Genomic DNA, 27,254 nt, shown 5'->3' with positions numbered 1-27,254 from the left:
TGAAAAACCTCAGTGATCTACTGATGAACCCACAATTCAAGCTGGAGAAACTACAGTTAGTATCATTATACTGTATTTACTGTTTAATTTATTTTAAGTCAACAGGGCACAAGTCACATCATTTGTAGCGCTGCATCTCCATCTGAAGAAAGATTCAGAAATGGTATTAGTTAATGGGTTTGTATGTGTATCAGTAAAAAGAGCATTAAACTTTGAAGCATTTTAAACTTTGTGGCTATAAAAGTGTTTCATATGCTGGAATCTGACAAATCTTTGCTGTGAAACAAGACAGAAGTGAGAACAGACTAAAAACAGTGTAACAAATTGTCACGAATGGCTGGTTGTAAAGAAGCTCACGACGATGGAGAATACAATAACACTGTCTTTAATCACAAATCTAACATGTAGGAGAGATAAAACACAACCACTTCAACATAAACGACAGAACAATGAACAGACAGAACTAAGAGTTTAAATACACAGACAGAGTAATCAAGGTAAAACAGAACAGCTGCAGGAACTAATTAACAACCAAGAACACTAACTAGGGAACACACACAGACAGCAACACCATGATAATAAAACACAACAAAACTGTTACACAAATAGATTATTCTGAAATGTTACATTTATACTGGACTAATGGTACTTTTCACTAAATCTTCTTTTATTAAACAAAATGTGTATTTAGAGATTGTAAATTACACACTAATGACTTAATCTATGAATGTGTAAGATTTTCTTAATAATAATGAAAATAGTCCATTTAAATGTTAATTTTTCTATTGTTTCTAAATTGATCCTATATATTCAATTAAAAGTGATAAATTCACTTATTTTTGGGAGTGAGGACGGATCCAGACTTGGATTGTAACTAGTATCCTCAAATGCTCCTGTCTTGGTTTGTTCGTTTCTATCATTAAGTTTCCATGTTTTTGCTGGTTTATTAGTGACTGTATGACATTTATTCATGATTCATTTAACTCACACATGAACTGAACATGGATTTGAGTCATTTTATCTTTCTGTCTTCAGTCTGATTGATTGCAGTATTACAGAGAAACAGTGTGTCATCCTGACTTCAGCTCTGAAATCAAACCCGTCACACCTGAGAGAGCTGAACCTGAACTGGAATAAACTAGGAGACTCTGGAGTGAAAAACCTCAGTGATCTACTGATGAACCCACAATTCAAGCTGGAGAAACTACAGTTAGTATAATTATACTGTATTTACTGTTTAATTCATTTTAAGTCAACAGGGCACAAGTCACATCATTTGTAGCGCTGCATCTCCATCTGAAGAAAGATTCAGAAATGGTTTTAGTTAAAGGATTAGTTCACTTTCAAATGAAAATTAGCCCAAGCTTTACTCACCCTCAAGCCATCCTAGGTGAATGTGACTTTCTTCTTTCTGATGAACATAATCAAAGAAATATTAATAAATATCCTGACACATCCGAGCTTTATAATGGCAGTGAACGGGATCAATGAGTATGAGCTGAAGAAAGTGTCTCCATCCACATCCATCCAACCTGGTTGGTCGGGCTTTTTTGCAATGCATTTGCGGGTTGTTTTGAACGAGCTGTAAGCTGTGTGGAGTACGTTTATTATGGATGGATGTGGATCTTCAGCTCATACTCATTGATCCTGTTCACTGCCATTATAAAGCTCAGATGCGTCAGGATATTTATTAATATTTCTTTGATTATGTTCATCAGAAAGAAGAAAGTCATATACACCTAGGATGGCTTGAGGGTGAGTAAAGCTTGGGCTTGGAAAAGCCAACTTAAGCCGGGGACAAACTTAAAGTCGGCATGAAGCGGAAGTTGCGATTGTCTTTTCTTCTCTACTGTGACATCTCTGAGTGAAACGGCATCTGAAATGAGAGGGCGGTACTTGATTTCTTACTTCGGGAATTGATTGGATCGTTGGAAGTTGGGTCGTTGCTAACAAAATGGAGGCAGATCTGAATGCCCGTTTGGGAATTTCTCTCCACCGGACTCACTGCGAGCACCCTCACATTACTGTAAGAACCTTCTTTATTGAGGATGACGAGGACGATCAACGGCACTAAACAGCGAGAGAGAGACTGACTGACGGTGTGTGTCCGCCATTATAGCATGTGACAGGAAGAGACGATGAGTCGTTTTGAGGGGGAGAGCAGGTTAATGTTTTTGATTAAAGATTACGAGGGCACATGAATTTAAATAATGAAGTGCACGGATAAATTATTGATAATAAATACTACAATATTCCATAAAAAAATAAGAGTTGTCAATTTTGATTTCATGCCGACTTTAACGATTGTACGGCCGATTATGAATGTAAATTGATACTTATGACTGATCGCGCTCAAACACGTCCAGTCAGAGCCAGTTGCGTTCAGTCGGCGATTACAGTCGGTGTTCAGATTCCGTGTGTAAGTATTTAAATCTGCTTCAGTCGCAGGAAACAATCGCTGTGTGTTGAGCTCAGTCTTAGGATGTTTTAGCTAGTCGTTAAATGTGTGCCCAGCTTTACTGAAATGCTGTTTAAACTTATTTTTCTGAGACTAACATTTCTGACTTTAACTCCTCCTAGAGCTTTAAAGCTAGAACTACCAAATTCGGCTCAAACCTTCAGACTGTTCTGACTTAGTGTGCTTTATCTTTTCTAACTGATCGGACTTACGGTTTTCCTAAAAATGACTATTAAAACTTGGAAAAATCCCATTGACTTTCACTGATGGAATGTTCAGATGAGCCACGACTGTTCAAACTCCAACTGACAAAATTCACATTTAAACACACTGAAGCCCATTAGACTCAATTAAACTGACATTCTGTGAACTATTTCTAATCCATTGAAACTCATTCAAACTCATTTAATCTATCTATCTATCTATCTATCTATCTATCTATCTCATAGCAAACCCCCAGAATACCCCAACAACCACATAGCAACACTCTAGCAACCACCCAGAATACCATGTAACATGTAGGAGAGATAAAACACAATTTTATATTAATCTAGAGTGATAAATTCACTTATTTTTGGGAGTGAGGACGGATCCAGACTTGGATTGTAACTAGTATCCTCAAATGCTCCTGTCTTGGTTTGTTTGTTTATATCATTAAGTTTCCATGTTTTTGCTGGTTTATTAGTGACTGTATGACATTTATTCATGATTCATTTAACTCACACATGAACTGAACATGGATTTGAGTCATTTTCTCTTTCTGTCTTCAGTCTGTATGGATGCAGTATTACAGAGGAACAGTGTGTCATCCTGACTTCAGCTCTGAAATCAAACCCGTCACACCTGAGAGAGCTGAACCTGAGCTGGAATATAATAGGAAACACAGGAGTGAAGCTCTTATGTGACGTACTGAAGGATTCACACTGTAAACTGGAGAGATTGAGGTCAGTAACATTCTTCACATACAAGAATCAAAATGATTAAAATCACTTCAACAGTTTAAACTAAAACACTTTATACTCAATATCTCACAATGAGTCTGAGTTCACATTATATTTGTGCAAAGTTCTTCACAGTAATGATTTGTTTGTAAGATAATCTCTCTTCCTCTGTTTGTGTCTTTCTAGTCTATGGGACTGTGACATTACAGATGTTTCTTCTTTAACTCAGTCTTTGACTAACTCAAAAGCACTGCAGTTTTTAAAAGATCTTGATCTGAGATTAAATAAGATCGGAGACTCAAAGCAGCGGCTCAGAGACGTGCTACGAGACTCAAACTGTGACCTGAGGTGAGGAAACATCACTGTGATATTAAAGAGATCTTCATTTACCTCTGATATGTGAACAAACCTTTCAGATTTTCGTGAAAGGAAATTATCATTAAGCTTCATTGTAACAAAGTGTTTGTGTGAGAACAAAATGTGAAGTTATTAAAATGTTCAACACAAAGGAGGAAAGAGAACAAAAGCACACTGTCACAGCTTTATTCAACAACACCTGCTTTATTAACTGTGTCAGTAGTGAATCATTTCAGTTTGAAAATAGACTTGGTCAGATTGTAGGAAAACGCTGCACTCCTGCTAAAATCAGTGCGTTCAGCTTCAGCTCACAGCCGTCCAGCCTCACATGAGAAATGTCTCTGTCTCTAGTGTGTTTTTACTTTGACAAGCAACACGTCACACTACTTTACACTCACTTTACTTTCAGTTATTTACTAAGAGCCCTACAAACATGTTTAAACTAGAGGACAAACGGCTTTAACTAAAGGATTGTGTTTTAATTCAGAATATCATTTGTATTTGCTCCCTGTGGTTTATTCATACGCCGTACACTCATTAGTTTCTTCTTTACAGTCACTCAATAGGAGTCACACCAACACAAACACACAAACAGATCAACATGATTCATGGTTTAAATGTATTATATTTAAAACACAAATATCTCTGCAGGATCATGTAAAGTCAGTAATTAATCTGATTACAGGAATTTAATGTATCTTCTTTTTACTGAGAAAGCAGTGATTGAAATATAGTAACTAATTTGCACTTTGAACACTGATTGTTTTCTCTTCTGTTTCACCTTACAGAGTAGATGAAGATCAATCGCCAAACACCTCTAGTAGATTGTTTAAATCATTGTTTAAATCTCTGAAATCATCATGAGAGGAGCAGTAATCATCAGGTGATCCACAGAAGAGTCTCACTACTGTGTCTATGAGGAGAAATAAATGTGTGATTAATGTGTAAATGTGTTTCATACAGATGGAAGAGACTCAGACTTTACAATGAAATAAAGCAGCATGTGTGTTAGAAACATGTGATATTGAATGATTAATGTTGCTTTAGTATTCAGACAAATGATGGTTTAGTTTTATTTAAAGGTGAACAGGAGGAAGAAGCTCAGATGAGTCTGTCAGCAGAAATCTTCAGGCTCTTCAGTATCAGGCCTACAAATATAATAATGTTTGGATTAAACTCATCCAAAATGATTAAAATGTTTCTAATCATAAACGTGATTGTCAAGTATAGCACATAAATGTGTCAAAAGATATAAAGTCTACATGTTACTTCAAACATTTACATTATCTCTCTTACATTTTCTGCACAGAATATATTTGCTTATTTTTGTTATTCTGTTTTATTTTATATTAAGTTATCTATGTGTCTGTTGTTAATGCACAGATATACAGTATATTGTCTTTGTTCTGTGGATGGAGTCTCTTCTAGTCAGACCAACTAAACATTTTACCAGTTAACAGCATTTGTGTGTCTTTCACTTGCTCTGGTCTAGATCGTCCAATGCACTTTGTTTAGCAATTATAATTTCACCACATTTACATTCACATGCAAATAAAATCATACATATAAAGTTCAGAACAATTGTTTTTGTTTTAAAAGTTCACTTGTCTGTTGTATTATTGAAGCTACATGAGCAGATGCAGAGAGATTCTCCTTCTTAAATAAAGGTGAAGTTGTAGATGTTAAACATAAAATCATATGAGCGATCTTTAGGATTGTTGGAGAAGAAATCATGCTGGGCTGCGTTTCTCTAAGCATTGTGAGCCTCCAGCTTCCAGTATGAATGAAACAGAAATGAAAAACAGAAATTAGCTCTCCATCTTGCTAAGATCACCTCATTTTGGGTGAAAATAGAAAAATAATAATACTAAAGTACTTTGTAACGTAGTAACTTGAATAGTTTTTCCAGCAAACTACTTATTTATTCTTACTTGAGTCAAATTATTTTTCAGTACTTCTTGTACTCAAGTAAATTATTTCTTAAAAAACAATACTTTCCCAGGGTCTCTAATACAGACTACCTTCTGTCCTCAGTAAAGTGTGAACTACACAAGTCTGGGACCTTGATTAATACAAATTTCAATTTCAATTGCTAGCTGCATTTATTTTTGTGCAAGTGAGATGAGTAAAGAGAATCTGTTGCATAAATCATTGTCTGTCTGGTGTCTATAAGCAGTCTGGTCCTAATACAAAACAAAAGGATTGAATGTACATAACAAATACATACCTCAGGATCTTAGATTAAAGTCCAGAAACAGGGAATATAACAAATGCACTGTTGAAATGTCACTTAAAATGGTCTTAAACAGGATTTAGACACATGTGGTAGAATATCCTCGCTCCAGTACAGTAGGTTTCATTCAGCTGGTTCAAAACCCTCCTGAAAAACACACGAAGAAGAGGAAAACGAAAGGAAATATTGCAATGGAATGCAAGAAGTTTAATTGCCAATGGATAAAAATTCCAAAAATTTATAACAAATCAAGAAAATAGTCCTGACATTATATGTGCTCAAGAAATGTGGCTTAAACCTCAATTAAATTTCTTTATTCATGGATACATTGCAGTCAGAAGAGATAGAAATAAAGGAAATGGTGGTGGGGTAGCAACATTTATTAAACAAGATATTGGGTATAGAACAGTTGAGGTAAATGGGGAGAAAGAGGTTGTGGTGGAAATATGGGAAGGTGTACAGAGTATTAAAATAATTGACTTTTATAATCCATGTGACAGGTTAAGCAAAGATAAACTAGAAAATATTGGAGGAAATGGAAGTCATAAAGTGGTATGGTGTGGTGATTTTAATGCACACAGCACATTATGGGGGAGTACAAACACAGATTACAGTGGATTGATGGAGACATTAGTGAGATTAGTGTGTATCAATGATGGAAGATTTACAAAAGTTGATTTGTCACAAGGAAAATATTCGATGTTAGACTTAACTCTAGTCTCTGAAAGTTTAGCTGGAAAATGTGATTGGAAAGTATTAAATCAAAGTACAGTTGGTAGCGATCATTTCCCTATCAGCAGTACAATCGGTTTAGATATAGTACAAATTGTGGTGGAAAGAATGCCAAGGTGGAAATTTAAATCAGCCAACTGGGACAAATTTAAGGAGTTATGTCATAACATAATGTCTGAATTTACTAAGTCTATGGAAGATGTAGAGGATTTTAATCATAAGATATGTGAAGTTCTTCAGAGTACTGCTAAAGAAGTAATAGGTAAGAAGAAGGCTGGTAACAGGAAGAAAGCCGTCCCATGGTGGAATGAGGAGTGTAGTGAGACAATTAGTAAAAGGAATAAAGCACTTAAGAGAGTAAGAAGATCATTTAATCATAATGATTTTATTAATTATAAAAAAGCACAGGCCATAGTGAGGAGAGTAATACGGACATCTGAGAGAAATTATTGGGGGGAATTTTGCAACAATATTGGGGAAGATATTGAAATTAATGAAGTTTGGAGTATGATAAGGAAAATGGGAGAGAATAGCAGCACACCTGTATATAATGATAGACTAGTAATATCAGACATCGAACAAGCGGAGGCGCTAGCAGAAACATTTACTAAAGTGCACAGTAACTCAAATTTGTCAGATGAAATGAGGAGGTATAGGAACAGATCCTGAGTAAGAATCCTCAACTATTGGAAGAAAAAGGACCATCTGGATGTACTTTAGATTCAGAGTTTACTCTGTATGAGCTGAAGAAAGCGCTTGCAGGGGTTAAACAAACTTCCCCAGGAAGAGATGATATTGGTTATGAGATGGTAAAACATCTATCAGAGACATCATTAAGTATAATTTTAAGCCTCTTTAACAAGGTGTGGGAGTCAGGGAAGTTACCAGCTGACTGGAAGCATGGTGTTATAGTACCAATCGCAAAGCCAGGCAAGGATCGTACACAACCAAATAACTACAGGCTCATAGCATTAACATCAAACCTTTGCAAACTGATGGAACGTATGGTAATGAGCAGATTGGTGCATATCATTGAGAAGAAAAACCTTTTCTCACCATATCAAAGTAGTTTCCAGAAAGGGCGAAGCACAATGGACTCTATGCTCTGTTTGGAAGCTGAAATAAGAAAGGCACAAGTAAACAAGGAAGTGTTAGTAGGAGTATTTTTCGATGTTGAAAAAGCATACAACATGATGTGGAAAGAGGGACTTTTAATAAAATTAGAAGGAATGGAAATAAAAGGAAGAATGTATAATTGGATCAAGAATTTCTTGTTTAAAAGAACTATACAAGTTAGTTCTGCATTTTCTCAGATATGTCAAATAGAGAATGGAGCACCTCAAGGAAGTGTTAGCAGTCCTATTCTGATTAATCTAATGATTAATGACATTTTTACTCAGATAGACACGGGGATAGGAAGGTCCTTGTATGCAGATGACGGCGCAATGTGGGGCATGTGGAGAAGTGTGTGCAGAACGCTGTTAAAAAAGTAGAACATTGGGTTAATGAATGGGGTTTCTGTTTCTCTGTAGCAAAAACTCAGGTGATCTGTTTTACAAAAAGAAAAATCAATCCAATAATGAATATTAAAATGTATGGACAACAATTGGAGCAGGTGTCAGTAATTAGATTTCTGAGAATGTGGATGGACTCAAAAATATTCAGAAAATGGTAGACAAAGGTAAAAAAGCGATAAATGTAATGAGGTGTTTGGCAGGAGTTGAATGGGGGGCATGTCGTCAGTCTCTTAAAAAAAAGTATATACTGTGCACTGAGAAGAGCAGCTATTGATTATGGCAGTATGGTGTATAGTTCTGCATCTAAAACACAACTTTTAAAGATTGAGGCAATTCAATCACAAGCACTGCGAATATGTTGTGGAGCAATAAGATCATCTCCAATAACAGCAGTACAAGTAGAGATGGGTGAAATGCCTCAAGATATCCGAAAAATTAAAGATGAGATACTGGATTAATATAAAGGGACACTTGGATAGTCATCCAGTTAAGAAAGTTCTGAAGGATTGCTGGGAATATGAGTATAAAAAACTATCAAGCTTTGGATGGACTGCTAATGAGGAGGCACGCAGTATGGGAATTAGTGACATCAATATTGCCCCTGCTGTGGCAACTTCAGCAATTCCTCCTTGGCTTTTCCCTATGCCTGTAGTTGACATTCGGTTATATGAAGAAAAACATAACAAAGAAATATGTTAACAAATATAGCAGTGCAGCAATACATTGAACAAACATATTATAGCATATTACAGATATACACGGATGGCTCTAAAGATCCTGAATCTGGAATAACAGCAGCAGCTCCAGTCTATATACCCCAATTCAAAGTCAAAATATCAAAAAGAATTTCAGATCATATATCTGTTTTTACTACAGAGATAACAGCAATATTTCGAGCACTTCAGTGGATAGAAGAAGTACAGCTGACAAGAACAGTAATTTGTACAGACTCCCTTTCAGTTTTAAATAGCTTGTTAAGTGGAATATCAACAGCGAGACAAGATATGATATTTGAAGTGATGCAGAGTCTATTTAGAATAAGACAGTCTGGAATTATGGTAAATTTCCTATGGATACCATCACATATGGGTGTGGAAGGAAATGAGGAGGTAGACGATCTGGCTAAACAGGCTTTGAAACATGCACAAATTGACATTAAAGTGTCATTGAGTAAAGCGGAAGTAAAAGGGTTAATTGCAAATGAAACAAGAAAGAAACGGCAGAAGGAGTGGGATAGTGGAACAAAAGGTAGACACTTTCATCATATTCAAGAGAAAGTAGGTCTAGAAAGAAGAAAGTCTGGCAACAGGAAAGAAGATGTTTTAATGTCAAGAATGCGTATTGGACATTGTTCATTAAATCAGTGTCTGCGTAGAATGGGGAAGCATGAAAATGGAAACTGTGATAAATGTGGTCAAGCAGAATCAGTAGAACACGTACTTATAGAGTGTGATTTAAACTAATTCAAGCTTTAAGATCTTTCGGAATAAATAATTTGTCTCTTCAGGTTCTGTTAGGAAATGGCCCAAAACAATCAAGGATATTTCATGAATTAATTACTTTCTTAAAACAAACAAGACTGATCAATAGGATTTAGGATACAGTTGTATTTTTTTTTTTTTAATATTGTTTTAGAACTTCCCAACCATTATGCGCTCCACACTCCTATCCAGTAGGTGGCGGGAATGCACCATTTAAGTTGGTCTGTCAACCGCCATTAACACCAGAAGAAGAAGAAGAAAACGAAAGTAAAGTCACAACACTGTGAACAACATCAACAGAGATACCAAATAAACATGTTGCTCTCTGGATTTGATCCTTGCGATGTTCCAGAAAACATTCACAATGATAACCAAATCTAACACTCGCGATCATTTATGAATATTTAATCCACAATTCATCGATCAGCAAGAGATTTTGAGAACGACTCGCGCTGACAGACAACAAGAGTAGGAGGAAAAAGAGGACGTTTATATAAAATACTTATAATTTCTCTTCGTAGTGGACAAGACTTCAAGAAAGTAAGTGAGGGGTGGGGGTGTATTTTTCAATAACCCTCAATAATCAACTTATTGAGAAACGGTTATTGAAAACGAATATGTTTCTGAAGGATTTCTCTTCCGGTTTAGGCTGTTGATTTTGTGATGCGAAATCGAAAGTATTTTTGAACCAGACATTTACAGTAGACATGTAGATGAAGCCTAACTTTATTTTTTTTTTTTATTAAATCGAATATTTCAGTTCATATATAACAATTATGATTAGTAGTTATACAGTATGACCATTATAATTCAGGTTACTTTTACTCTACTTTTTTCAAATGATTCTAAAATAATTATGAATTCAACCATCATTGTGAACTTGAAGTAATGATTAAATGACAAACGATTAAATAATTAATAAAGATTGGGTAAATATGATTGTAAAATTATATTAAACTGCAATAGAGAATATAACAAATTGAGTAAATTTCTGTTTCCCAGTGAATTCATATTTAGAGTCATGAGTCAGTTAAACTCATTAAACAATCTGAAATTATTAAAATCATTCAGTTATTTTACATGACAATATATTTGTAACTCACTTTATTTTATACATTGTTTTTGCTGTTGTTTCTAACTTATCATTCTTCATTATTTTCTTCAGTAACTGCCATGTTCTTCATCTCTGTAAAATCTTGTCATTTCCAGGTCCTGCTGAACGATTGATTGTTTTCTCAAACCAGTGCTGATCAGAGGAGCGAGGAAAGGACTCTCTCTCTAAGATGAGTCTCTCAGAGAAACACAGGTAAGACTGCGTCTGTTTCACACAATCATTTTAAACTACTGGAGTTTGTTTTTTCCTGTGAATAACAAAACTTTAATCATTGTTTTATATTTCTTCAATTTTGAACTCCTTAAATGAACTCTGACATTGTCTATAAAACCTTGTTTGTCACAGGACTCTATAGACAATATCACAGTGAATAATTTGTTAATTTCCTTCTAGACGCGACCACACTGAATTAATCCAAGTACATGACTTTGGTTTTTAGATCATAAAATTATTGACAGACATTAGGAAACAACTATACACTTAATTTAATCGAAGTATGCTAACAAAACTGTGTCACACACACATTTCTGCTCTCCATTTCTGTTCATTAAATTCAAGTATTTTTAACATATTTAATCTCACTCATGTACAATAAAGAAATCATTAAACTAATGTGAGCCGGTAAAATAAAATGATTGTTAAATATAAAACTGTAAATTGTGTGAGTGTGTGCATTTCTGTGGAGGATTAGATAAAGACACGGATGTGTTTCAGACACAGTTGAACCTCCTTTACTAAAGTGTTTTTCTCTCTGTTCTTTGTGTCATTAGTGTAAGATCAGGATCACATGTGTCCAGTTCTGTGTCTCTGAAGAGTGATCGGTCAAAAGGAAGTGTACCAAACTTCAGTGAGAAAACACCATCATCTAATAAAAGGTATTTTGTGTGTTTTACATTATAGTGTTGCATTATTTGTCCACAGTGGTGTATGTGATTGAACTTGACTGAATAAAACAATAATTCAATTCAATTCAGTTCACATTTATTTGTATAGCGCTTTTCACAATACATATCGTTTCAAAGCAGCTCCACAGGGAGTGCATGTCAGCATTACAATTTAGAGTGATCTGTTAATGTACATATATAATCACGCAGTTAGCTAACAATGTAATAATGTAGGCTATTTAATTTACAGTCACTGCTAGCAAATTAATTTAAGGTAGAAACAATGAGCTCATGGAAGTAATGAATACGTGTTAACAATAATTAGGATATAGAAACTTTTGGAATGTGCATGTTGATCCAGAGTTTGCTTCATCTGAAGTCCTCGCAAGGGTTGGCGCCGTCTCTTCACAGGTGTTGGTCATCTGAAGTCTTCATAAGACACAATAAACTCAATTCCTGGGAACCTTATGGATCTCATTCCAGTAACACAATTACACAGTGTTTTTTTCAATTACTTTGTGTCATTAGTGTAAGATCAGGATCACATGTGTCCAGTTCTGTGTCTCTGAAGAGTGACCGGTCAAAAGACAGAGTACCAGACTTCAGTGGGGAAAAACCATCATCTGATAAAAGGTATTTTGTGTTTCTAATTTTTGGTCACACGTTGTTAAAAAAGTTGTATCAGTGAATATCAATCATGAAACATTTTTAGATCAAATATTTATCATGTTTTCAAGTTATCAAGTTTTCATGGCTGTTTTTTTTTTTTTTTAGCTTTCTGTAATATTTTGCCTAGAAAATCAGTATTTTATTTTATTGTATTTATTTGATTACAGGCTTCGATATGAGACATTAGACTCAGACGTTCAGACTCACAGGAACCACAAAAATTTCAAAGACAATCTCCTGTGGATCTTCCAGGTAGGAAAACACATTTTCATAAATGTTTAATATTTATACCGAACAAACATTATTTGTTATTGAACAAAGAATTTTAATTTAATTGCTCTTAATCACTTAATTTTCCTTTAAAGCACTTTTTTTTCTATTTGTGAAAAATAACAGCTGGTTAGCATGTTAGTCTTTTAATTTGATTTTTCATTTTTGCGGTATTATAATTATTGAATAAATAGTGTTCACCAAACGTAGATGTACAATTTGGTTTAAATTGTGTTCTGTCTTTTTTCTTACTTTTGTTTGAAGGATCTTGAGAGTAAAATAATCACATTTCTGAAGAATGAGCTGGAAAAGTTTAGGAAAATATTAGAAAATGAGAACACAGAAAACTTTGTGAAGGACTTTAATGAGAATAGATGCAGTATCAAAGCAGCAGCTCTTGATCTCACACTACATTACCTGAGAGAGATGAAGCAAGATGAAGCTGCTGATGATCTAGAAGGTTAGAGACTCATGACCATCTGTCAGATTGTCACTTATTAATGTAGACTATCTATAAAACTATAAATTAAGACTAAAACTATCTATTTTTTCCCCCCTGTGTTTAGTTCAGCTGGTCTTAATTGATCAGCTAAAATGTGGCCTAAAGAAGAAGTATCAATGTGTGTTTGAAGGAATTGCGAAGCATGGTGACTCCATACTTCTGAATAACATCTACACAGATCTCTATATCACTCAGGGTGGCAGTGAACAGGTCAATACTGAACATGAGGTCAGACAGATTGAAGTTGCTTCCAGGCGTCATGAATCTCAAGAGATTCAGGTTAAATGCACAAATTTGTTTGAAGCTCCTGAACAAGATGAGGAGATCCGAACTGTACTGACAAAAGGAGTCGCTGGCATCGGAAAATCAGTCTCTGTGCAAAAGTTTGTTCTGGACTGGGCTGAAGGAATAGAAAATCAAGATATCAGTTTCATATTTCCTCTTCCATTTAGAGAGATGAACTTAAAGGAGAAAGAAAAACTAAGTTTGATGGACCTTATAACTCATTTTTTCCCAGAGACAAAAGGACTGAACCTTACAAGAAGGAATCAATTCAAAGTCCTGTTCATCCTTGATGGATTGGACGAATGTCGCCTTCCTCTGAAGTTTGATTGTAATGAGACGTGGTGTGATGTATCTTCACCAGCCTCTCTGGATGTTCTCCTAACGAACCTCATGAAGGGAAATCTGCTTCCTTCTGCTCTCATCTGGATCACCACCAGACCAGCAGCTGCCAGTAAGATTCCTCCTGACTGTATCGACCGGCTGACAGAGATACGAGGATTCAGTGAGGCACAAAAGGAAGAGTACTTCAAAAAAAGATTCACGGATCAGAATCAGGCCATCACAATCATTGATCATGTTAAAAAATCAAAGAGTCTCTTTATCATGTGCCACATCCCAGTCTTCTGCTGGATTTCAGCCACTGTTCTCCAGAACATTCTGGAGGAGAAAAGAAATAATGATGTGAAAAACAGTCAGGCTGATGAGATCTCTAAAACACTACAGGAATCAAATACTGAAGACACTCCCAAGACTCTGACACAAATGTACACACACTTTCTCCGCTTTCAGATCCAGCAGAGCCGCCGAAAGTATGATGGAGAATACGCAGCAGATGTTTCCTGGGATAAAGACGCCATCCTTTCACTGGGGAAACTGGCATTTCATCAACTGGAAAGAAACAACGTGATCTTCTATGACACAGACCTGGAAGCCTGTGGTATTGACGTCTATAAGGCATCAGTGTACTCAGGCATGTGTACCCAGATCTTTAAGGAGGAAACAGGGATCATTCTTGGTACCGTGTACTGCTTTGTTCACTTGAGCATTCAAGAGTTTATTGCAGCCCTTTATGCACATCTGTTTCTAGACATCAACAAGAAAAGTGTGTTTGTTCATGAGTCTACAGAACAGGAAAACAAAAATGAAACCATGATTGATTTTCTGAAGTCTGCAGTGGACGAGGCGCTCGAGAGTGACAATGGACACCTGGACCTTTTCCTTCGCTTCCTCCTCGGTCTGTCACTCCAGTCCAATCGACGACTCTTACGGGGTCTCTTGACACAGCAAGACACCAATGACCAGAGCAACAAGGAAATAGTTCAGTATGTCAAGCAGAAATTAGAAGATAATCTGTCTGCAGAGAGATCCATCAATCTGTTCTACTGTCTGAATGAACTGAACGACCAAACTCTGGTGAAGGAGATTCAGACCCACCTTAGCAAAGGAAGTCTCTCATCTGGTGACCTTTCACCTGCCCAGTGGTCTGCTTTGGTCTTTGTGTTGTTGACATCAGAGGAAGAGCTAGAGGAGTTTGAGCTTCAGAAATTCAAGAAATCAGACGAGTGTCTCATTAGATTATCGGCAGTCATCAAAACCTCCAGAAGAGCTCTGTAAGTCATCGATTTCATTTGAAGTGTATCGGGGACTTTACCCAGTAAAGCCTGACATATGAAATAATAGTCTGAAAAAATCTATTTTTTTTAATTAAGACAGTTTATCAAATATTTAGACAAAATATAAAATAACATTTAAAAATGTTTGCGCATTTGTTTTTGTTACAGATGTTATTTATATTGCCAAAAAATAAAATGAAATTCTGAAAGGTTATGATATAAAACAATGAGATTTTTATATAACAGGCTAAATAAAGTACAATTATATTATCAGTTGGTACTCTGTATCTCCCAATAATTTGATATTTTAAATGCTTAGTTTTATGAGTAGTTTTGTAGTTTTAATTGTGTTTGTACTGCAATATGTAGATGATTGAGAGATTTACAAATAAACATTCATCAAAAGTCTGTTGTATCATATTTGATGTACACATTTTAAGATGGTTTTCTAAAAATTATTTTTTTATTGAGTTTAAATTAAAATACGTATTTCTAATTTAGTAAATATTAAGTAAAATAAATATAAATTTAATTTCAGCAGTTGTTATGGATGTGTTTATACTATCATTAAATTAATGATATTTCACCCTGCTCTCTAAGATATCAGCATCGGTCATCGGTTGACCACTATGAATAATCAAGGAAACCTCAATTGCTTTAATCCAGTAAATGTTAATCTTGAAATATTAATAACTAATACAATTTCTTAGGTTCTTAGATTTAAGTAATCTTAGCTTTACTTAAACCATTAAAGATTTCATAGCAACAAGACATATATATGTGAATGCAGGCATTTTTTCAGACATCACTAACCCTAAAATTTACATAAACTCCAGAACATAATATTTACATAAATTCTCCAGCTTTGTTGTTGTTGAGCAACCAAAGCGTGAGCTGTTAAAGCAACGCCTTCTTTTGGAAAGCGGGCTGCAAGCAGCAGCTCATTTGCATTTAAAGGGACACACACACAAAAGGCATGTTTTTGCTTACACCCAAATAGGGGCAAATTTGACAAGCTATAATAAATGATCTGTGGGGTATTTTGAGCTGAAACTTCACAGACACATTCTGGGGACACCAGAGACTTATATTATATCATGTGAAAGGGGCATTATAGGTCCCCTTTAAGTGTCCAAAGAAGCGAGTCAAAGGCAACAGTGGCAAGAACCCAAACTCCATCAGGTGAAAGAAATACAGAAAAAATCATTGGAGAAACCAGGCTCAGCTATAAAAAGCTAGAAATCGTAACACAAATATATATATATATATATTTTTTTTTTTTCATTTTTCATATTTTTCACATGCTTCATTTTACCCAGGAAATTTGTACAGGAAATACTAGTTTTGAAGAGTATTCATATTTTAGCTCAGCCTCTTTACTGTATATATGCTGTTTATGTAAAAATAATAATGGAAAATATATTTAATATTTGTATGTAGAAAATGTATGTGTTCCATCTAATTCTGTGATGTGATTTATTTCTCTTGTAGGTTAAATGACTGTAATTTAACAGACAAAAGCTGTTCAGCTCTGGCTGCAGTTCTTGGAGCAGATACTAATCTGAGAGAGCTGAACATGAACAAAAATAATCTGCAGGATTTAGGAGTGAAGATGCTCTGCACTGGACTGAAGAATATAAACTGTAAATTGGAGATACTGAGGTAAGTTGAGCCACAGGAGTCAAATGCCGAGAGTGAGGGGCAATGACTGACAGGATGTTGTCAGAGGAAAAAGCGCAAGAGAACTTTTGTTAATAAATGTTGCATTTCTTTGTTTAAAGTGCTACTATTATGGATTTTTGAAAATTATCTTTCATGTAGTGTGAAACATTGCTCTAAGTGAATGAAAACATCCTGCAAAGTTTTAAATCTGAAAGTGCACCGTATATTAAGTTATTGTCTCTCAAAAGTAAGAGTAGACTCTGAATCAATTAAACGAGTCATTTGTAAAATGAATCTTAAGCGGTTTCGTTGTGACGTCACAAGGTTCGTCAAAACCCGAACCTTGTGCTGCGTGTTCCCGTCATTTTACTGACGACTGCTTCTTCAATCTAAATGCGTTCAACGAGGGATTCGCAGGCTGGTTGTTATTGAAGGATGGGTCAGTACCCAGTTTATTTGGACCAGCTCTTTTCCTCCTCCGAATCACAACCTGTAAGTACGATTAAACATAATTGTTGCCACGTTTGACAGACTGACTGTTTTGTAGGAAAGAATGTAATTATAATTCTCACAGAGAAAATAATTTAAATTAGTTAAGTTTTTAAGGAGCCAAGATATAAAACTGCCCCCAAACAAAAAATAAATAAAAATCTTCTAGATAAATATGCGATTAGCAAGGACTAAAATCCAGTGTCTTACATCCACACAGTTCTGAGTTTCAGTTCAATGGCCTAAGTAGACTAACATTACTGGACTGAAACCCTTATATGGTTCAATCCGAACATGTCAGTGACGTCTCCGCGTCCAAATTCCAAGCCAGAGTCACCTCATTCTCTGTAGCATGTACAATACGTATTTATCCTAGTTGTGTGTTGTGTTCGCTCCGTGCAGCTTGTAGGTCTCTGGCTAACCAGCTAACAGCAATATGTGTTCGCTCACAATTGTCTAGAAATGTGTCAAATGTTTTTTGTTGTTATTACTTGGAGTTATGATAAAGAATAGAGTAATACGTTGGTGTACACCTGCAGTGCTTTATCAATACGTTTCTGCGTTGCAGTGACGCATATACCATGACTGTGTGTTTACCACCGAGCTGTGGGCTAGGTTCGCTAACATAAACACAAAACAACTTAATTCCACTCAGACAGATTATATTGTTTTAAACACCATCTTAGCATTTTTAAGAACTGCTTCATAACCCCAGTTGGGTTTTCTGATCATAGTCTAGTTATAGGTACAGTAATTTTAAACTTTGTCAAGCTGAAAAGTGCTTACTGGCATTTTAATACAAATTTATTAAGTGATGCACATTTTATAGATACATTTAAATTCTTTTGGGAAAATTTTAGGAATGAAAAAGCAAGTTTTCAGTCTTTGCAAACATGGTGGGGGTTTGGTAAAACTCAAATTAAGCAACTATGTCAACAGTACACTCATAATGTCACAAAAGATATAATTAAATCTATTAGAGTGTTAGAGGATGAAATTCTGAAATTTCAAGAAGCAGCACAGTCAAGTGGAAATCAAACACATATTGAAGGCCTTTTTTAAAGAAATTGGTTTTGTCTGACATGCAAACAGTGAAAGCAGACTTTAGTTTTATCAGCATATGCTGATGATGTTGTCATAATAGTAAATAAGCAAAATGATGTAGATACATTATTAAAAACATTAAGGGATTTTGAAGTCATCTCTTCAGCTAGAATTAACTGGGGTAAAAGTGAAGCAGTGTTAATAGGAAAGTGGGAAAGAGGGGTTCCAACACTCCCAAATGGGTTAACTTGGGAAAAAGATGGTTTAAAATATTTGGGAGTGTTTATAGGAGATGAAATGATTGTTCAAAAAAATTGGGAGGTCGTTTAATTGGGAGGTCGTTTAATGAAATGGAAATGGATTGTAAAGAATTTATCATATAGAGGACGTACCCTTATTATTAATAATTTGGTGGCCTCTTCTTTATGGCACCGACTGGCTTGTATAGACCCACCTGCATATTTACTTGGGAAAATCCAATCCATATTAATAGATTTTTTTTGGGGGGCGGGGGAAAAAAGGCTGAAGGACTATGCTTGGATAAGCCTTTGTTCTTGTTGGATCCCAAAAAAGTCAACACATCTAGGATGCCAGAGTTTTACAGGAATCTTTTTAAAGTATGGGATCTCTTTCAGGTGAAAAGAACTGATCCTACGTCATCTTTATTCTGGCTATTGAACCCCTGATCTATGGATCACGTTTGGACATTTTGGGTGCATGTGGGACAATGACTGCAGCATTCATTAAATCCAAGATTATAACGATTGGATGTTTAATCAAAGTGGCTGGGCCAAGTTTTGGTAAAGCTGAGGATGTAGCTGTTCTTTTAGGAGTGAAATCCATTCGAATTGTTACACAAGTATTACAGAAATTACAATCTGCTTTTATAATAGAAGAATTAAAAATGCTTCAAGGTTACAGTGAAGGGGAATTTATCCCTGATGAAAAGGACCAGTTTCCAAATCTGATTCTTTCACAAAATTTAGGTGATTGTACAGGATTTTTTTTGGAATCTGAAAAGGTGACAGATATAGATTTGTTTGAAAGTAATGGGGAAAAAAATGTATAAAGCTTGTGTAAAAGTTTTTAACAAAAGGGGATTACCTGAAAGAATTGACACACCATGACGTACTGTTTTTAAGATGAGTAATAATGTTAGACCAGAGTGGAGAGCACTGTACAAGCCACCGTTAACTAAAAGAGCTGGAGATCTACAATGGCGAATTCTGCATGGCATTATTGCTGTAAATGCTTTTGTTTCCGTTTTGAATCCAGATATTAGCAATGAATGTCCTTTTTGTTTTCAGAAAGAGACCCTTTTTTTTATACTTTTTTGTATTGCTCAAGACTTAAACCTTTATTTGATGGTTTGCAAAATCTTTTTAATAGTTTTAATGAGAAGTTTTCTGTGCAGAGTTTTATTTTGGGTTTTAAATATGTTCAAAAAAGAAAGAATGATTGTCAATTGCTTAATTTTATTTTGGGAAAAGCCAAAATGGCGATTTACATTAGCAGAAGAGAAAAAATTGAGCAAAGAATCAATCATAATGTTGAAAGGGTGTTTGCAGCTATGATCAAATCAAGGCTTTTAATTGATTTTTGTTTTTACAAAGCTGGACTCCTTAAATATTTTTGAAAGAATATGGTGTCATAGAGGAGCTTTGTGTTCCATTATTGAAAATGAACTTCATTTTGCACTCTTTTTATAAAATGTTTTAAATTTTGTGGAATTTTTGATGTTATGTGACTTGATGTGATTTTTTTCAGTTTTGTTAAATAAAGATGCTTGAAAAATCAAATCCAAAATTTGGTGTTTCCATTGGTCGTTTCTGATGCGGTACTTAAAAATGTGCATAAAAACAGGGTGATGAAGTCTGGACTTTAATTAGGCCATTCCCAAACTTTAATTTTCTCATTTTTCGACCATTTTCAGGTTGCTTGTTGTGAATCATTCAGATCAAAGACTTTCACAGCTCTACAGTTTTAGATAATTGAAATCTTGAAAGTGATGTTGATGTCTAACATATTAAAGTTCTCTGTGTCTTTTGTTTGCCTCTATATTCAGTTGTCAGTTTTTACAACTAACTTTCAGTACATTTGTACAAAGAACAAAATAAAATTCACTTTGAGGATTTCTGTTGTTCAGGTTTAACTGATTAATCAGCTGAATGTTTTCATTCCTGTTCTAGACTCTCTAACTGCAGTGTAACAGAAGAAGGTTATAAAGCTCTGGCTTCAGCTCTGAGATCAAACCCTTCACACCTGATAGAGCTGGATCTCACAGGAAATGATCCTGGACAATCAGGAGTGAAGGAGCTCAGTGATTTACTACAGGATCCAAACTGTCAACTGAAGACACTGAGGTGAGACGGGATGAAATAATGAACATTATTAACAAAATATGCAAGCTAACAAAATATGGAGGCTAAATAGTCATAACAAGTATATCATTTTAGTCATACAATAAGTTAGACAATTTGTTGCATCAAAATGATCAAGATCAGATCAGATGCTGCAGGTTCTGACATGATGATGATAACCGTCAACACAGTTTAGTTGTGGTTCAAGCTACAGGTCAAATAGACATTATGGGTCAGTATATGTGCTATTCTGGAGCAGTGTTGGGTGTAATGCGTTACTGTAATTAAATTACTTATCCACTGAAAAAGTGATTACTGTTCATTTTTAGGTAATTTTAATTACAGTTGCTTATAATGTACTTGCGTTACATACTGTAAATTAGTTCAATAGTTCTGTTTAAATCAATATTGAATTTAAAATCTAAATTTGTTGTCTAAAGGTAAAAGTGAACGCTGTCTCTATTTAGAATAATAAGGAGAAGGACATAGTTTCACTAATAATTTGTTTTGCACAAATCAATACATCATTTTAATTCTTTTGGAGTTATTGGAATACTTCTTTCATGTTGTGGACAATTTTAAGATTTTGGTCTATTTTTGCTTCCAAGTCTTCTTTTACTGTAATGGAAAGAAAACTTCCAAAATACACATTTAGATGGTGTTTGTTTTAAGCCTACTACCCTCCGTATGTTTGCATCTGTAGATTTCTTCTAAATTAACCAAAACAAGCTAATCTGCATATTTAAACACATTGACCCCCAGTTTCACATATGAGGCTTAAACTAGTCCTAGACTAAAATGCATGTTTGAGCTGTTTTAACTGAAAGTAACTTGTACTGACAGATCTTAAAATATGTCAGAGCCATTGTTTTGTGTCAAGATGCACACCAGTAATGTTTTTTTCTTGGGTATGTTTATAAAACCTACTTAAATATCCTAATTGAACTAAGGCCTAATCCTGGCTTAGGCTAAGCCCTGTCTGTGAAACTGGGCCCAAGAGTTATTTTCCCCCTGAAATGTTACAAGTACATAATATGTATTATAACAAATGCCTGCAGAGGGCGCCAAAAGCCTGGTAATTGTTGTTGTTACACAGCACGATCAAATCCTTGTTTTTGGCCAACCAGCATAATTAAAAATATAACATTAGTTAAATAATAATAATAATAATCGGCCACTTTATTATAGAAATACTGTAATTTCTTCAACGAGAATATGTGGACATCAATCATGCACACTCAGAGCGAGGGTTTAAACTTTTATTGATGTAACGTATTCTCCTGTGTAACTAAGCGTAGATTTAGGAATGATAGCATTATGCAATGCTGTATTATGATTTTTAAATGGTTTTAATAAATCGTGCATGCTTAGAAAACTGTCTAATAATGCAGTTCATGGATGTGCGTCCATGGATCCTCCTCTTCCGGTATTGACAGCCCTACAGATATCTTTACCATGGTTCAAAACGCAGTGCATAGCACATTAAAATAATTGAAATTATAATATGACAAATTGCATTAGTATCAAATCAGACAGATGCGTTGCTGGTGGTCAAATTATTAACGCGGCGTTAAACGTATAAATAATCTCACCCTTAAATAGCCAAAACTTTCACATGTTTGTGAACATACATAGGCTACCTGAAAGAGATGCATGGGATTCTAGGGCTTTTTTCTTTTTCGCTTCTCATCGCCAGACAGCTGTTGTCTTTTCCCGAACATAGTTGTCACAAGTTATCAGCCAGCAGCAAACACGAGGTGAGGTGGCATATTGCCCAAAAAGGATCAGAGTTTCGCCTCTTGGGTTCTATACTCTTTGTTATTAATTAGTTTTGGGCGTGTTTAGTGAGATTCTACTGCTTTATCCATTTTGTTCCTCTATGATGTCACATTTGCCGGTTTCGCGTCAGTTTGTGTAGCACACTGCCACCTAGCGGTGACCTTCAGAACAGCAGCATATACCGAAATGAGCAAAATCATGATATCATAGGCTACATACTCTTTGAAAAAAATTTTTCACAGTACCGGTATACAGCGCGTCCCTATTCAGACTTGCTAAATCTGATCAGATTTCAATCGGATATGCGCAAAAATCGGATTTGGACTGACAGTCTGAATGAGGCTTATGAGACTCCAGCTTAAAAGCCAGAGAGATCTTGAGGCCTTAATTTCACACTCTGTATTCATACTGAAAATCATGATCTAGTGAGCTTTTGCCCTTCTGCTCTGTGGGACGTTTCTGTTCTTATGAGTTTGCTTTAGGACTGAGTGTCGCTCGAGTTTCTTTTTTAAATATCTCTGACTATCAGACAGTTTTCAAGTATTTATATATTTATTTGTGTATTTAAATGTTCAAAGAAAAGTGTTACATCTAAATAACTAACTAGAGCTTGTCTTCAGAACAATAATTGAGTTTTTTATCTTATCAATCATGTTTGTAATGCAACAGACATTTAGTTGAGAACTGAATTGACTCTTCTGCAGGTTTTTGAGTGCTGCTGCAGATGAAGCCTGTCAGTATGTGGAGAGAGTTGTGGGTAAAAACCCGTTACTCCAGAGAGAGCATATTTTGTTTTTTGTTTTTATTCTCATTGCTTCATAACATTAAGGTTGAACCACTGTAGTCACATGAACTTTTTTAAATATGTCTTTACCTTTCTGGGCGTTTGAAAGTGTAAATTATCTTGCTGCCAATGCAGGCCTCACTGAGCCATCAGATTTTATCAAAAATATCTTAATTTGTGTTCTGAAGATGAACGAAGGTCTTACGGTTGTAGAACGCCATGAGGGTGAGTCATAAATCTTCATTTAGTGGAGGGGTTGCTATTTTATTTGCTAATAGTTTTACTCCCTGTTCCATTGAGACGGAAGAGGTTGTGAAAGGTAGACTGCTAAAGATTCGAGCTCAGGTTGAGAATCACTCTTTTGTTTTTATTTGTGTATATGCCCCAACTTTACCATCAGAAATAATAGTGTTTTTACATGTTCTTGCTGAAACTTTGGAAAAATGTAATAGTGAAGAGTATTTAATTTTGGGTGGAGATTTTAATTGTGTGGAAAGTAACATAGACGGGAAATTACGTAGAACCACATATGCCTTCTCGTAAACGACTTACTCAGATGGTTGAAACAAATGATTTATGTGATGTATGGAGGTGTCTAAATGGGAATTTAAAACAGTATACATGGACACATGCCCGTGATAATAGGTTGTCTTTAGCGAGATTAGACAGATTATATTGTTTTAAACACCATCTTAGCATTTTTAAGAACTGCTTCATAACCCCAGTTGGGTTTTCTGATCATAGTCTAGTTATAGGTACAGTAACTTTAAACTTTGTCAAGCTGAAAAGTGCTTACTGGCATTTTAATACAAATTTATTAAGTGATGCACATTTTATAGATACATTTAAATTCTTTTGGGAAAATTTTAGGAATGAAAAAGCAAGTTTTCAGTCTTTGCAAACATGGTGGGGGTTTGGTAAAACTCAAATTAAGCAACTATGTCAACAGTACACTCATAATGTCACAAAAGATATAATTAAATCTATTAGAGTGTTAGAGGATGAAATTCTGAAATTTCAAGAAGCGGCACAGTCAAGTGGAAATCAAACACATATTGAAGGCCTTTTTTAAAGAAATTGGTTTTGTCTGACATGCAAACAGTGAAAGCAGACTTTAGTTTTATCAGCATATGCTGATGATGTTGTCATAATAGTAAATAAGCAAAATGATGTAGATACATTATTAAAAACATTAAGGGATTTTGAAGTCATCTCTTCAGCTAGAATTAACTGGGGTAAAAGTGAAGCAAGGAAAGTGGGAAAGAGGGGTTCCAACACTCCCAAATGGGTTAACTTGGAAAAAAGATGGTTTAAAATATTTGGGAGTGTTTATAGGAGATGAAATGATTGTTCAAAAAAATTGGGAGGTCGTTTAATTGGGAGGTCGTTTAATGAAATGGAAATGGATTGTAAAGAATTTATCATATAGAGGACGTACCCTTATTATTAATAATTTGGTGGCCTCTTCTTTATGGCACCGACTGGCTTGTATAGACCCACCTGCATATTTACTTGGGAAAATCCAATCCATATTAATAGATTTTTTTTTTTTTTTGGGAAAAAAAAAAAAGGCTGAAGGACTATGCTTGGATAAGCCTTTGTTCTTGTTGGATCCCAAAAAAGTCAACACATCTAGGATGCCAGAGTTTTACAGGAATCTTTTTAAAGTATGGGATCTCTTTCAGGTGAAAAGAACTGATCCTACGTCATCTTTATTCTGGCTATTGAACCCCTGATCTATGGATCATGTTTGGACATTTTGGGTGCATGTGGGACAATGACTGCAGCATTCATTAAATCCAAGATTATAACGATTAGATGTTTAATCAAAGTGGCTGGGCCAAGTTTTGGTAAAGCTGAGGATGTAGCTGTTCTTTTAGGAGTGAAATCCATTCGAATTGTTACACAAGTATTACAGAAATTACAATCTGCTTTTATAATAGAAGAATTAAAAATGCTTCAAGGTTACAGTGAAGGGGAATTTATCCCTAATGAAAAGGACCAGTTTCCAAATCTGCTTCTTTCACAAAATTTAGGTGATTGTACAGGATTTTTTTTGGAATCTGAAAAGGTGACAGATATGGATTTGTATGAAAGTAATGGGGAAAAAAATGTATAAAGCTTGTGTAAAAGTTTTTAACAAAAGGGGATTACCTGAAAGAATTGACACACCATGACGTACTGTTTTTAAGATGAGTAATAATGTTAGACCAGAGTGGAGAGCACTGTACAAGCCACCGTTAACTAAAAGAGCTGGAGATCTACAATGGCGAATTCTGCATGGCATTATTGCTGTAAATGCTTTTGTTTCCGTTTTGAATCCAGATATTAGCAATGAATGTCCTTTTTGTTTTCAGAAAGAGACCCTTTTTTTTATACTTTTTTGTATTGCTCAAGACTTAAACCTTTATTTGATGGTTTGCAAAATCTTTTTAATAGTTTTAATGAGAAGTTTTCTGTGCAGAGTTTTATTTTGGGTTTTAAATATGTTCAAAAAAGAAAGAATGATTGTCAATTGCTTAATTTTATTTTGGGAAAAGCCAAAATGGCGATTTACATTAGCAGAAGAGAAAAAATTGAGCAAAGAATCAATCATAATGTTGAAAGGGTGTTTGCAGCTATGATCAAATCAAGGCTTTTAATTGATTTTTGTTTTTACAAAGCTGGACTCCTTAAATATTTTTGAAAGAATATGGTGTCATAGAGGAGCTTTGTGTTCCATTATTGAAAATGAACTTCATTTTGCACTCTTTTTATAAAATGTTTTAAATTTTGTGGAATTTTTGATGTTATGTGACTTGATGTGATTTTTTTCAGTTTTGTTAAATAAAGATGCTTGAAAAATCAAATCCAAAATTTGGTGTTTCCATTGGTCGTTTCTGATGCGGTACTTAAAAATGTGCATAAAAACAGGGTGATGAAGTCTGGACTTTAATTAGGTCAATCCCAAACTTTAATTTTCTCATTTTTCGACCATTTTCAGGTTGCTTGTTGTGATTCATTCAGATCAAAGACTTTCACAGCTCTACAGTTTTAGATAATTGAAATCTTGAAAGTGATGTTGATGTCTAACATATTTAAGTTCCCTGTGTCTTTTGTTTGCCTCCATATTCAGTTGTCAGTTTTTACAACTAACTTTCAGTACTTTTGTACAAAGAACAAAATAAAATTCACATTTAGGATTTCTGTTGTTCAGGTTTAACTGATTAATCAGCTGAATGTTTTCATTCCTGTTCTAGACTCTCTAACTGCAGTGTAACAGAAGATGGTTATAAAGCTCTGGCTTCAGCTCTGAGATCAAACCCTTCACACCTGATAGAGCTGGATCTCACAGGAAATGATCCTGGACAATCAGGAGTGAAGGAGCTCAGTGATTTACTACAGGATCCAAACTGTCAACTGAAGACACTGAGGTGAGACGGGATGAAATAATTATCAAAATTAGTTATATTCAGGCTAAATATTCATAACAAATATATTATTTTAGTTATACAATGAGCTGAACAATTTGTTGCATCAAAATGATCAAGATCAGATCAGATGCTGCAGGTTCTGACATGATGATGATAACCGTCAACACAGTTTAGTTGTGGTTCAAGCTACAGGTCAAATAGACATTATGGGTCAGTATATGTGCTATTCTGGAGTATGGTATACTTTGACAATTAACATGCACAATTTTGTTTTTGTGTACACTTCTCATTAAAAATTGTAGACAACTTTTTAATCAAATGGTTTTCTGAACACAATTGGTTTCCATCAAGCCCAGATTCACTGTATCTCTACAGCAGGTCTATGAGTCTCCAGATGTTCACAAACATGCAGTTTCACAAGCCAGTTTTCTCTGCTGATGTTTCTCACTCCTCCTGCTTAAAAGCCAGAAAGATCTTGAGGCCTTAATTTCACACTCTGTATTCATACTGAAAATCATGATCTAGTGAGCTTTTGCCCTTCTGCTCTGTGGGACGTTTCTGTTCTTATGAGTTTGCTTTAGGACTGAGTGTCGCTCGAGTTTCTTTTAAATAACTCTATTAGACTTCATTTTCAAGTATTTATATATTTGAAGTGTTCATTTGCAAA

The 27,254-nt window shown here is 35.1% G+C and overlaps 2 protein-coding genes and 1 long non-coding RNA gene across 3 annotated transcripts in view; all 3 read left to right on the top strand.

Annotated features, from left to right (window-relative positions):
- The window catches only part of LOC127522225 (uncharacterized), an 884,749-nt gene that overhangs the window by 749,796 nt on the left and 107,699 nt on the right, over positions 1-27,254 (top strand). The window contains exon 81 of the mRNA XM_051911962.1: positions 1,036-1,209. Within this exon, the coding sequence (XP_051767922.1) occupies positions 1,036-1,209 (174 nt within the window). The remainder of the gene's footprint in view (positions 1-1,035; positions 1,210-27,254) is intronic.
- LOC127522280 (protein NLRC3-like) lies at positions 9,966-15,057 on the top strand. The gene is made up of 7 exons (XM_051912064.1): positions 9,966-10,259; positions 10,929-11,025; positions 11,604-11,708; positions 12,246-12,350; positions 12,554-12,638; positions 12,921-13,116; positions 13,223-15,057. The coding sequence occupies exons 2-7, from the start codon at positions 11,003-11,005 to the stop codon at positions 15,055-15,057; spliced, it is 2,349 nt and encodes a 782-aa protein (XP_051768024.1). The 5' UTR covers positions 9,966-10,259; positions 10,929-11,002.
- Positions 17,760-26,023, top strand: LOC127522358 (uncharacterized). Its single transcript, XR_007932570.1, has 2 exons — positions 17,760-17,952; positions 23,930-26,023. It is a non-coding gene; the product is annotated as an uncharacterized LOC127522358 (long non-coding RNA).

The sequence above is a fragment of the Ctenopharyngodon idella genome, chromosome 2 (assembly GCF_019924925.1).
Source record: "Ctenopharyngodon idella isolate HZGC_01 chromosome 2, HZGC01, whole genome shotgun sequence".
Taxonomy (NCBI): Eukaryota; Metazoa; Chordata; class Actinopteri; order Cypriniformes; family Xenocyprididae; genus Ctenopharyngodon; species Ctenopharyngodon idella.
Note: the sequence above shows the minus strand (reverse complement) of the source record. Positions and strands in the feature narration are given on the sequence as shown.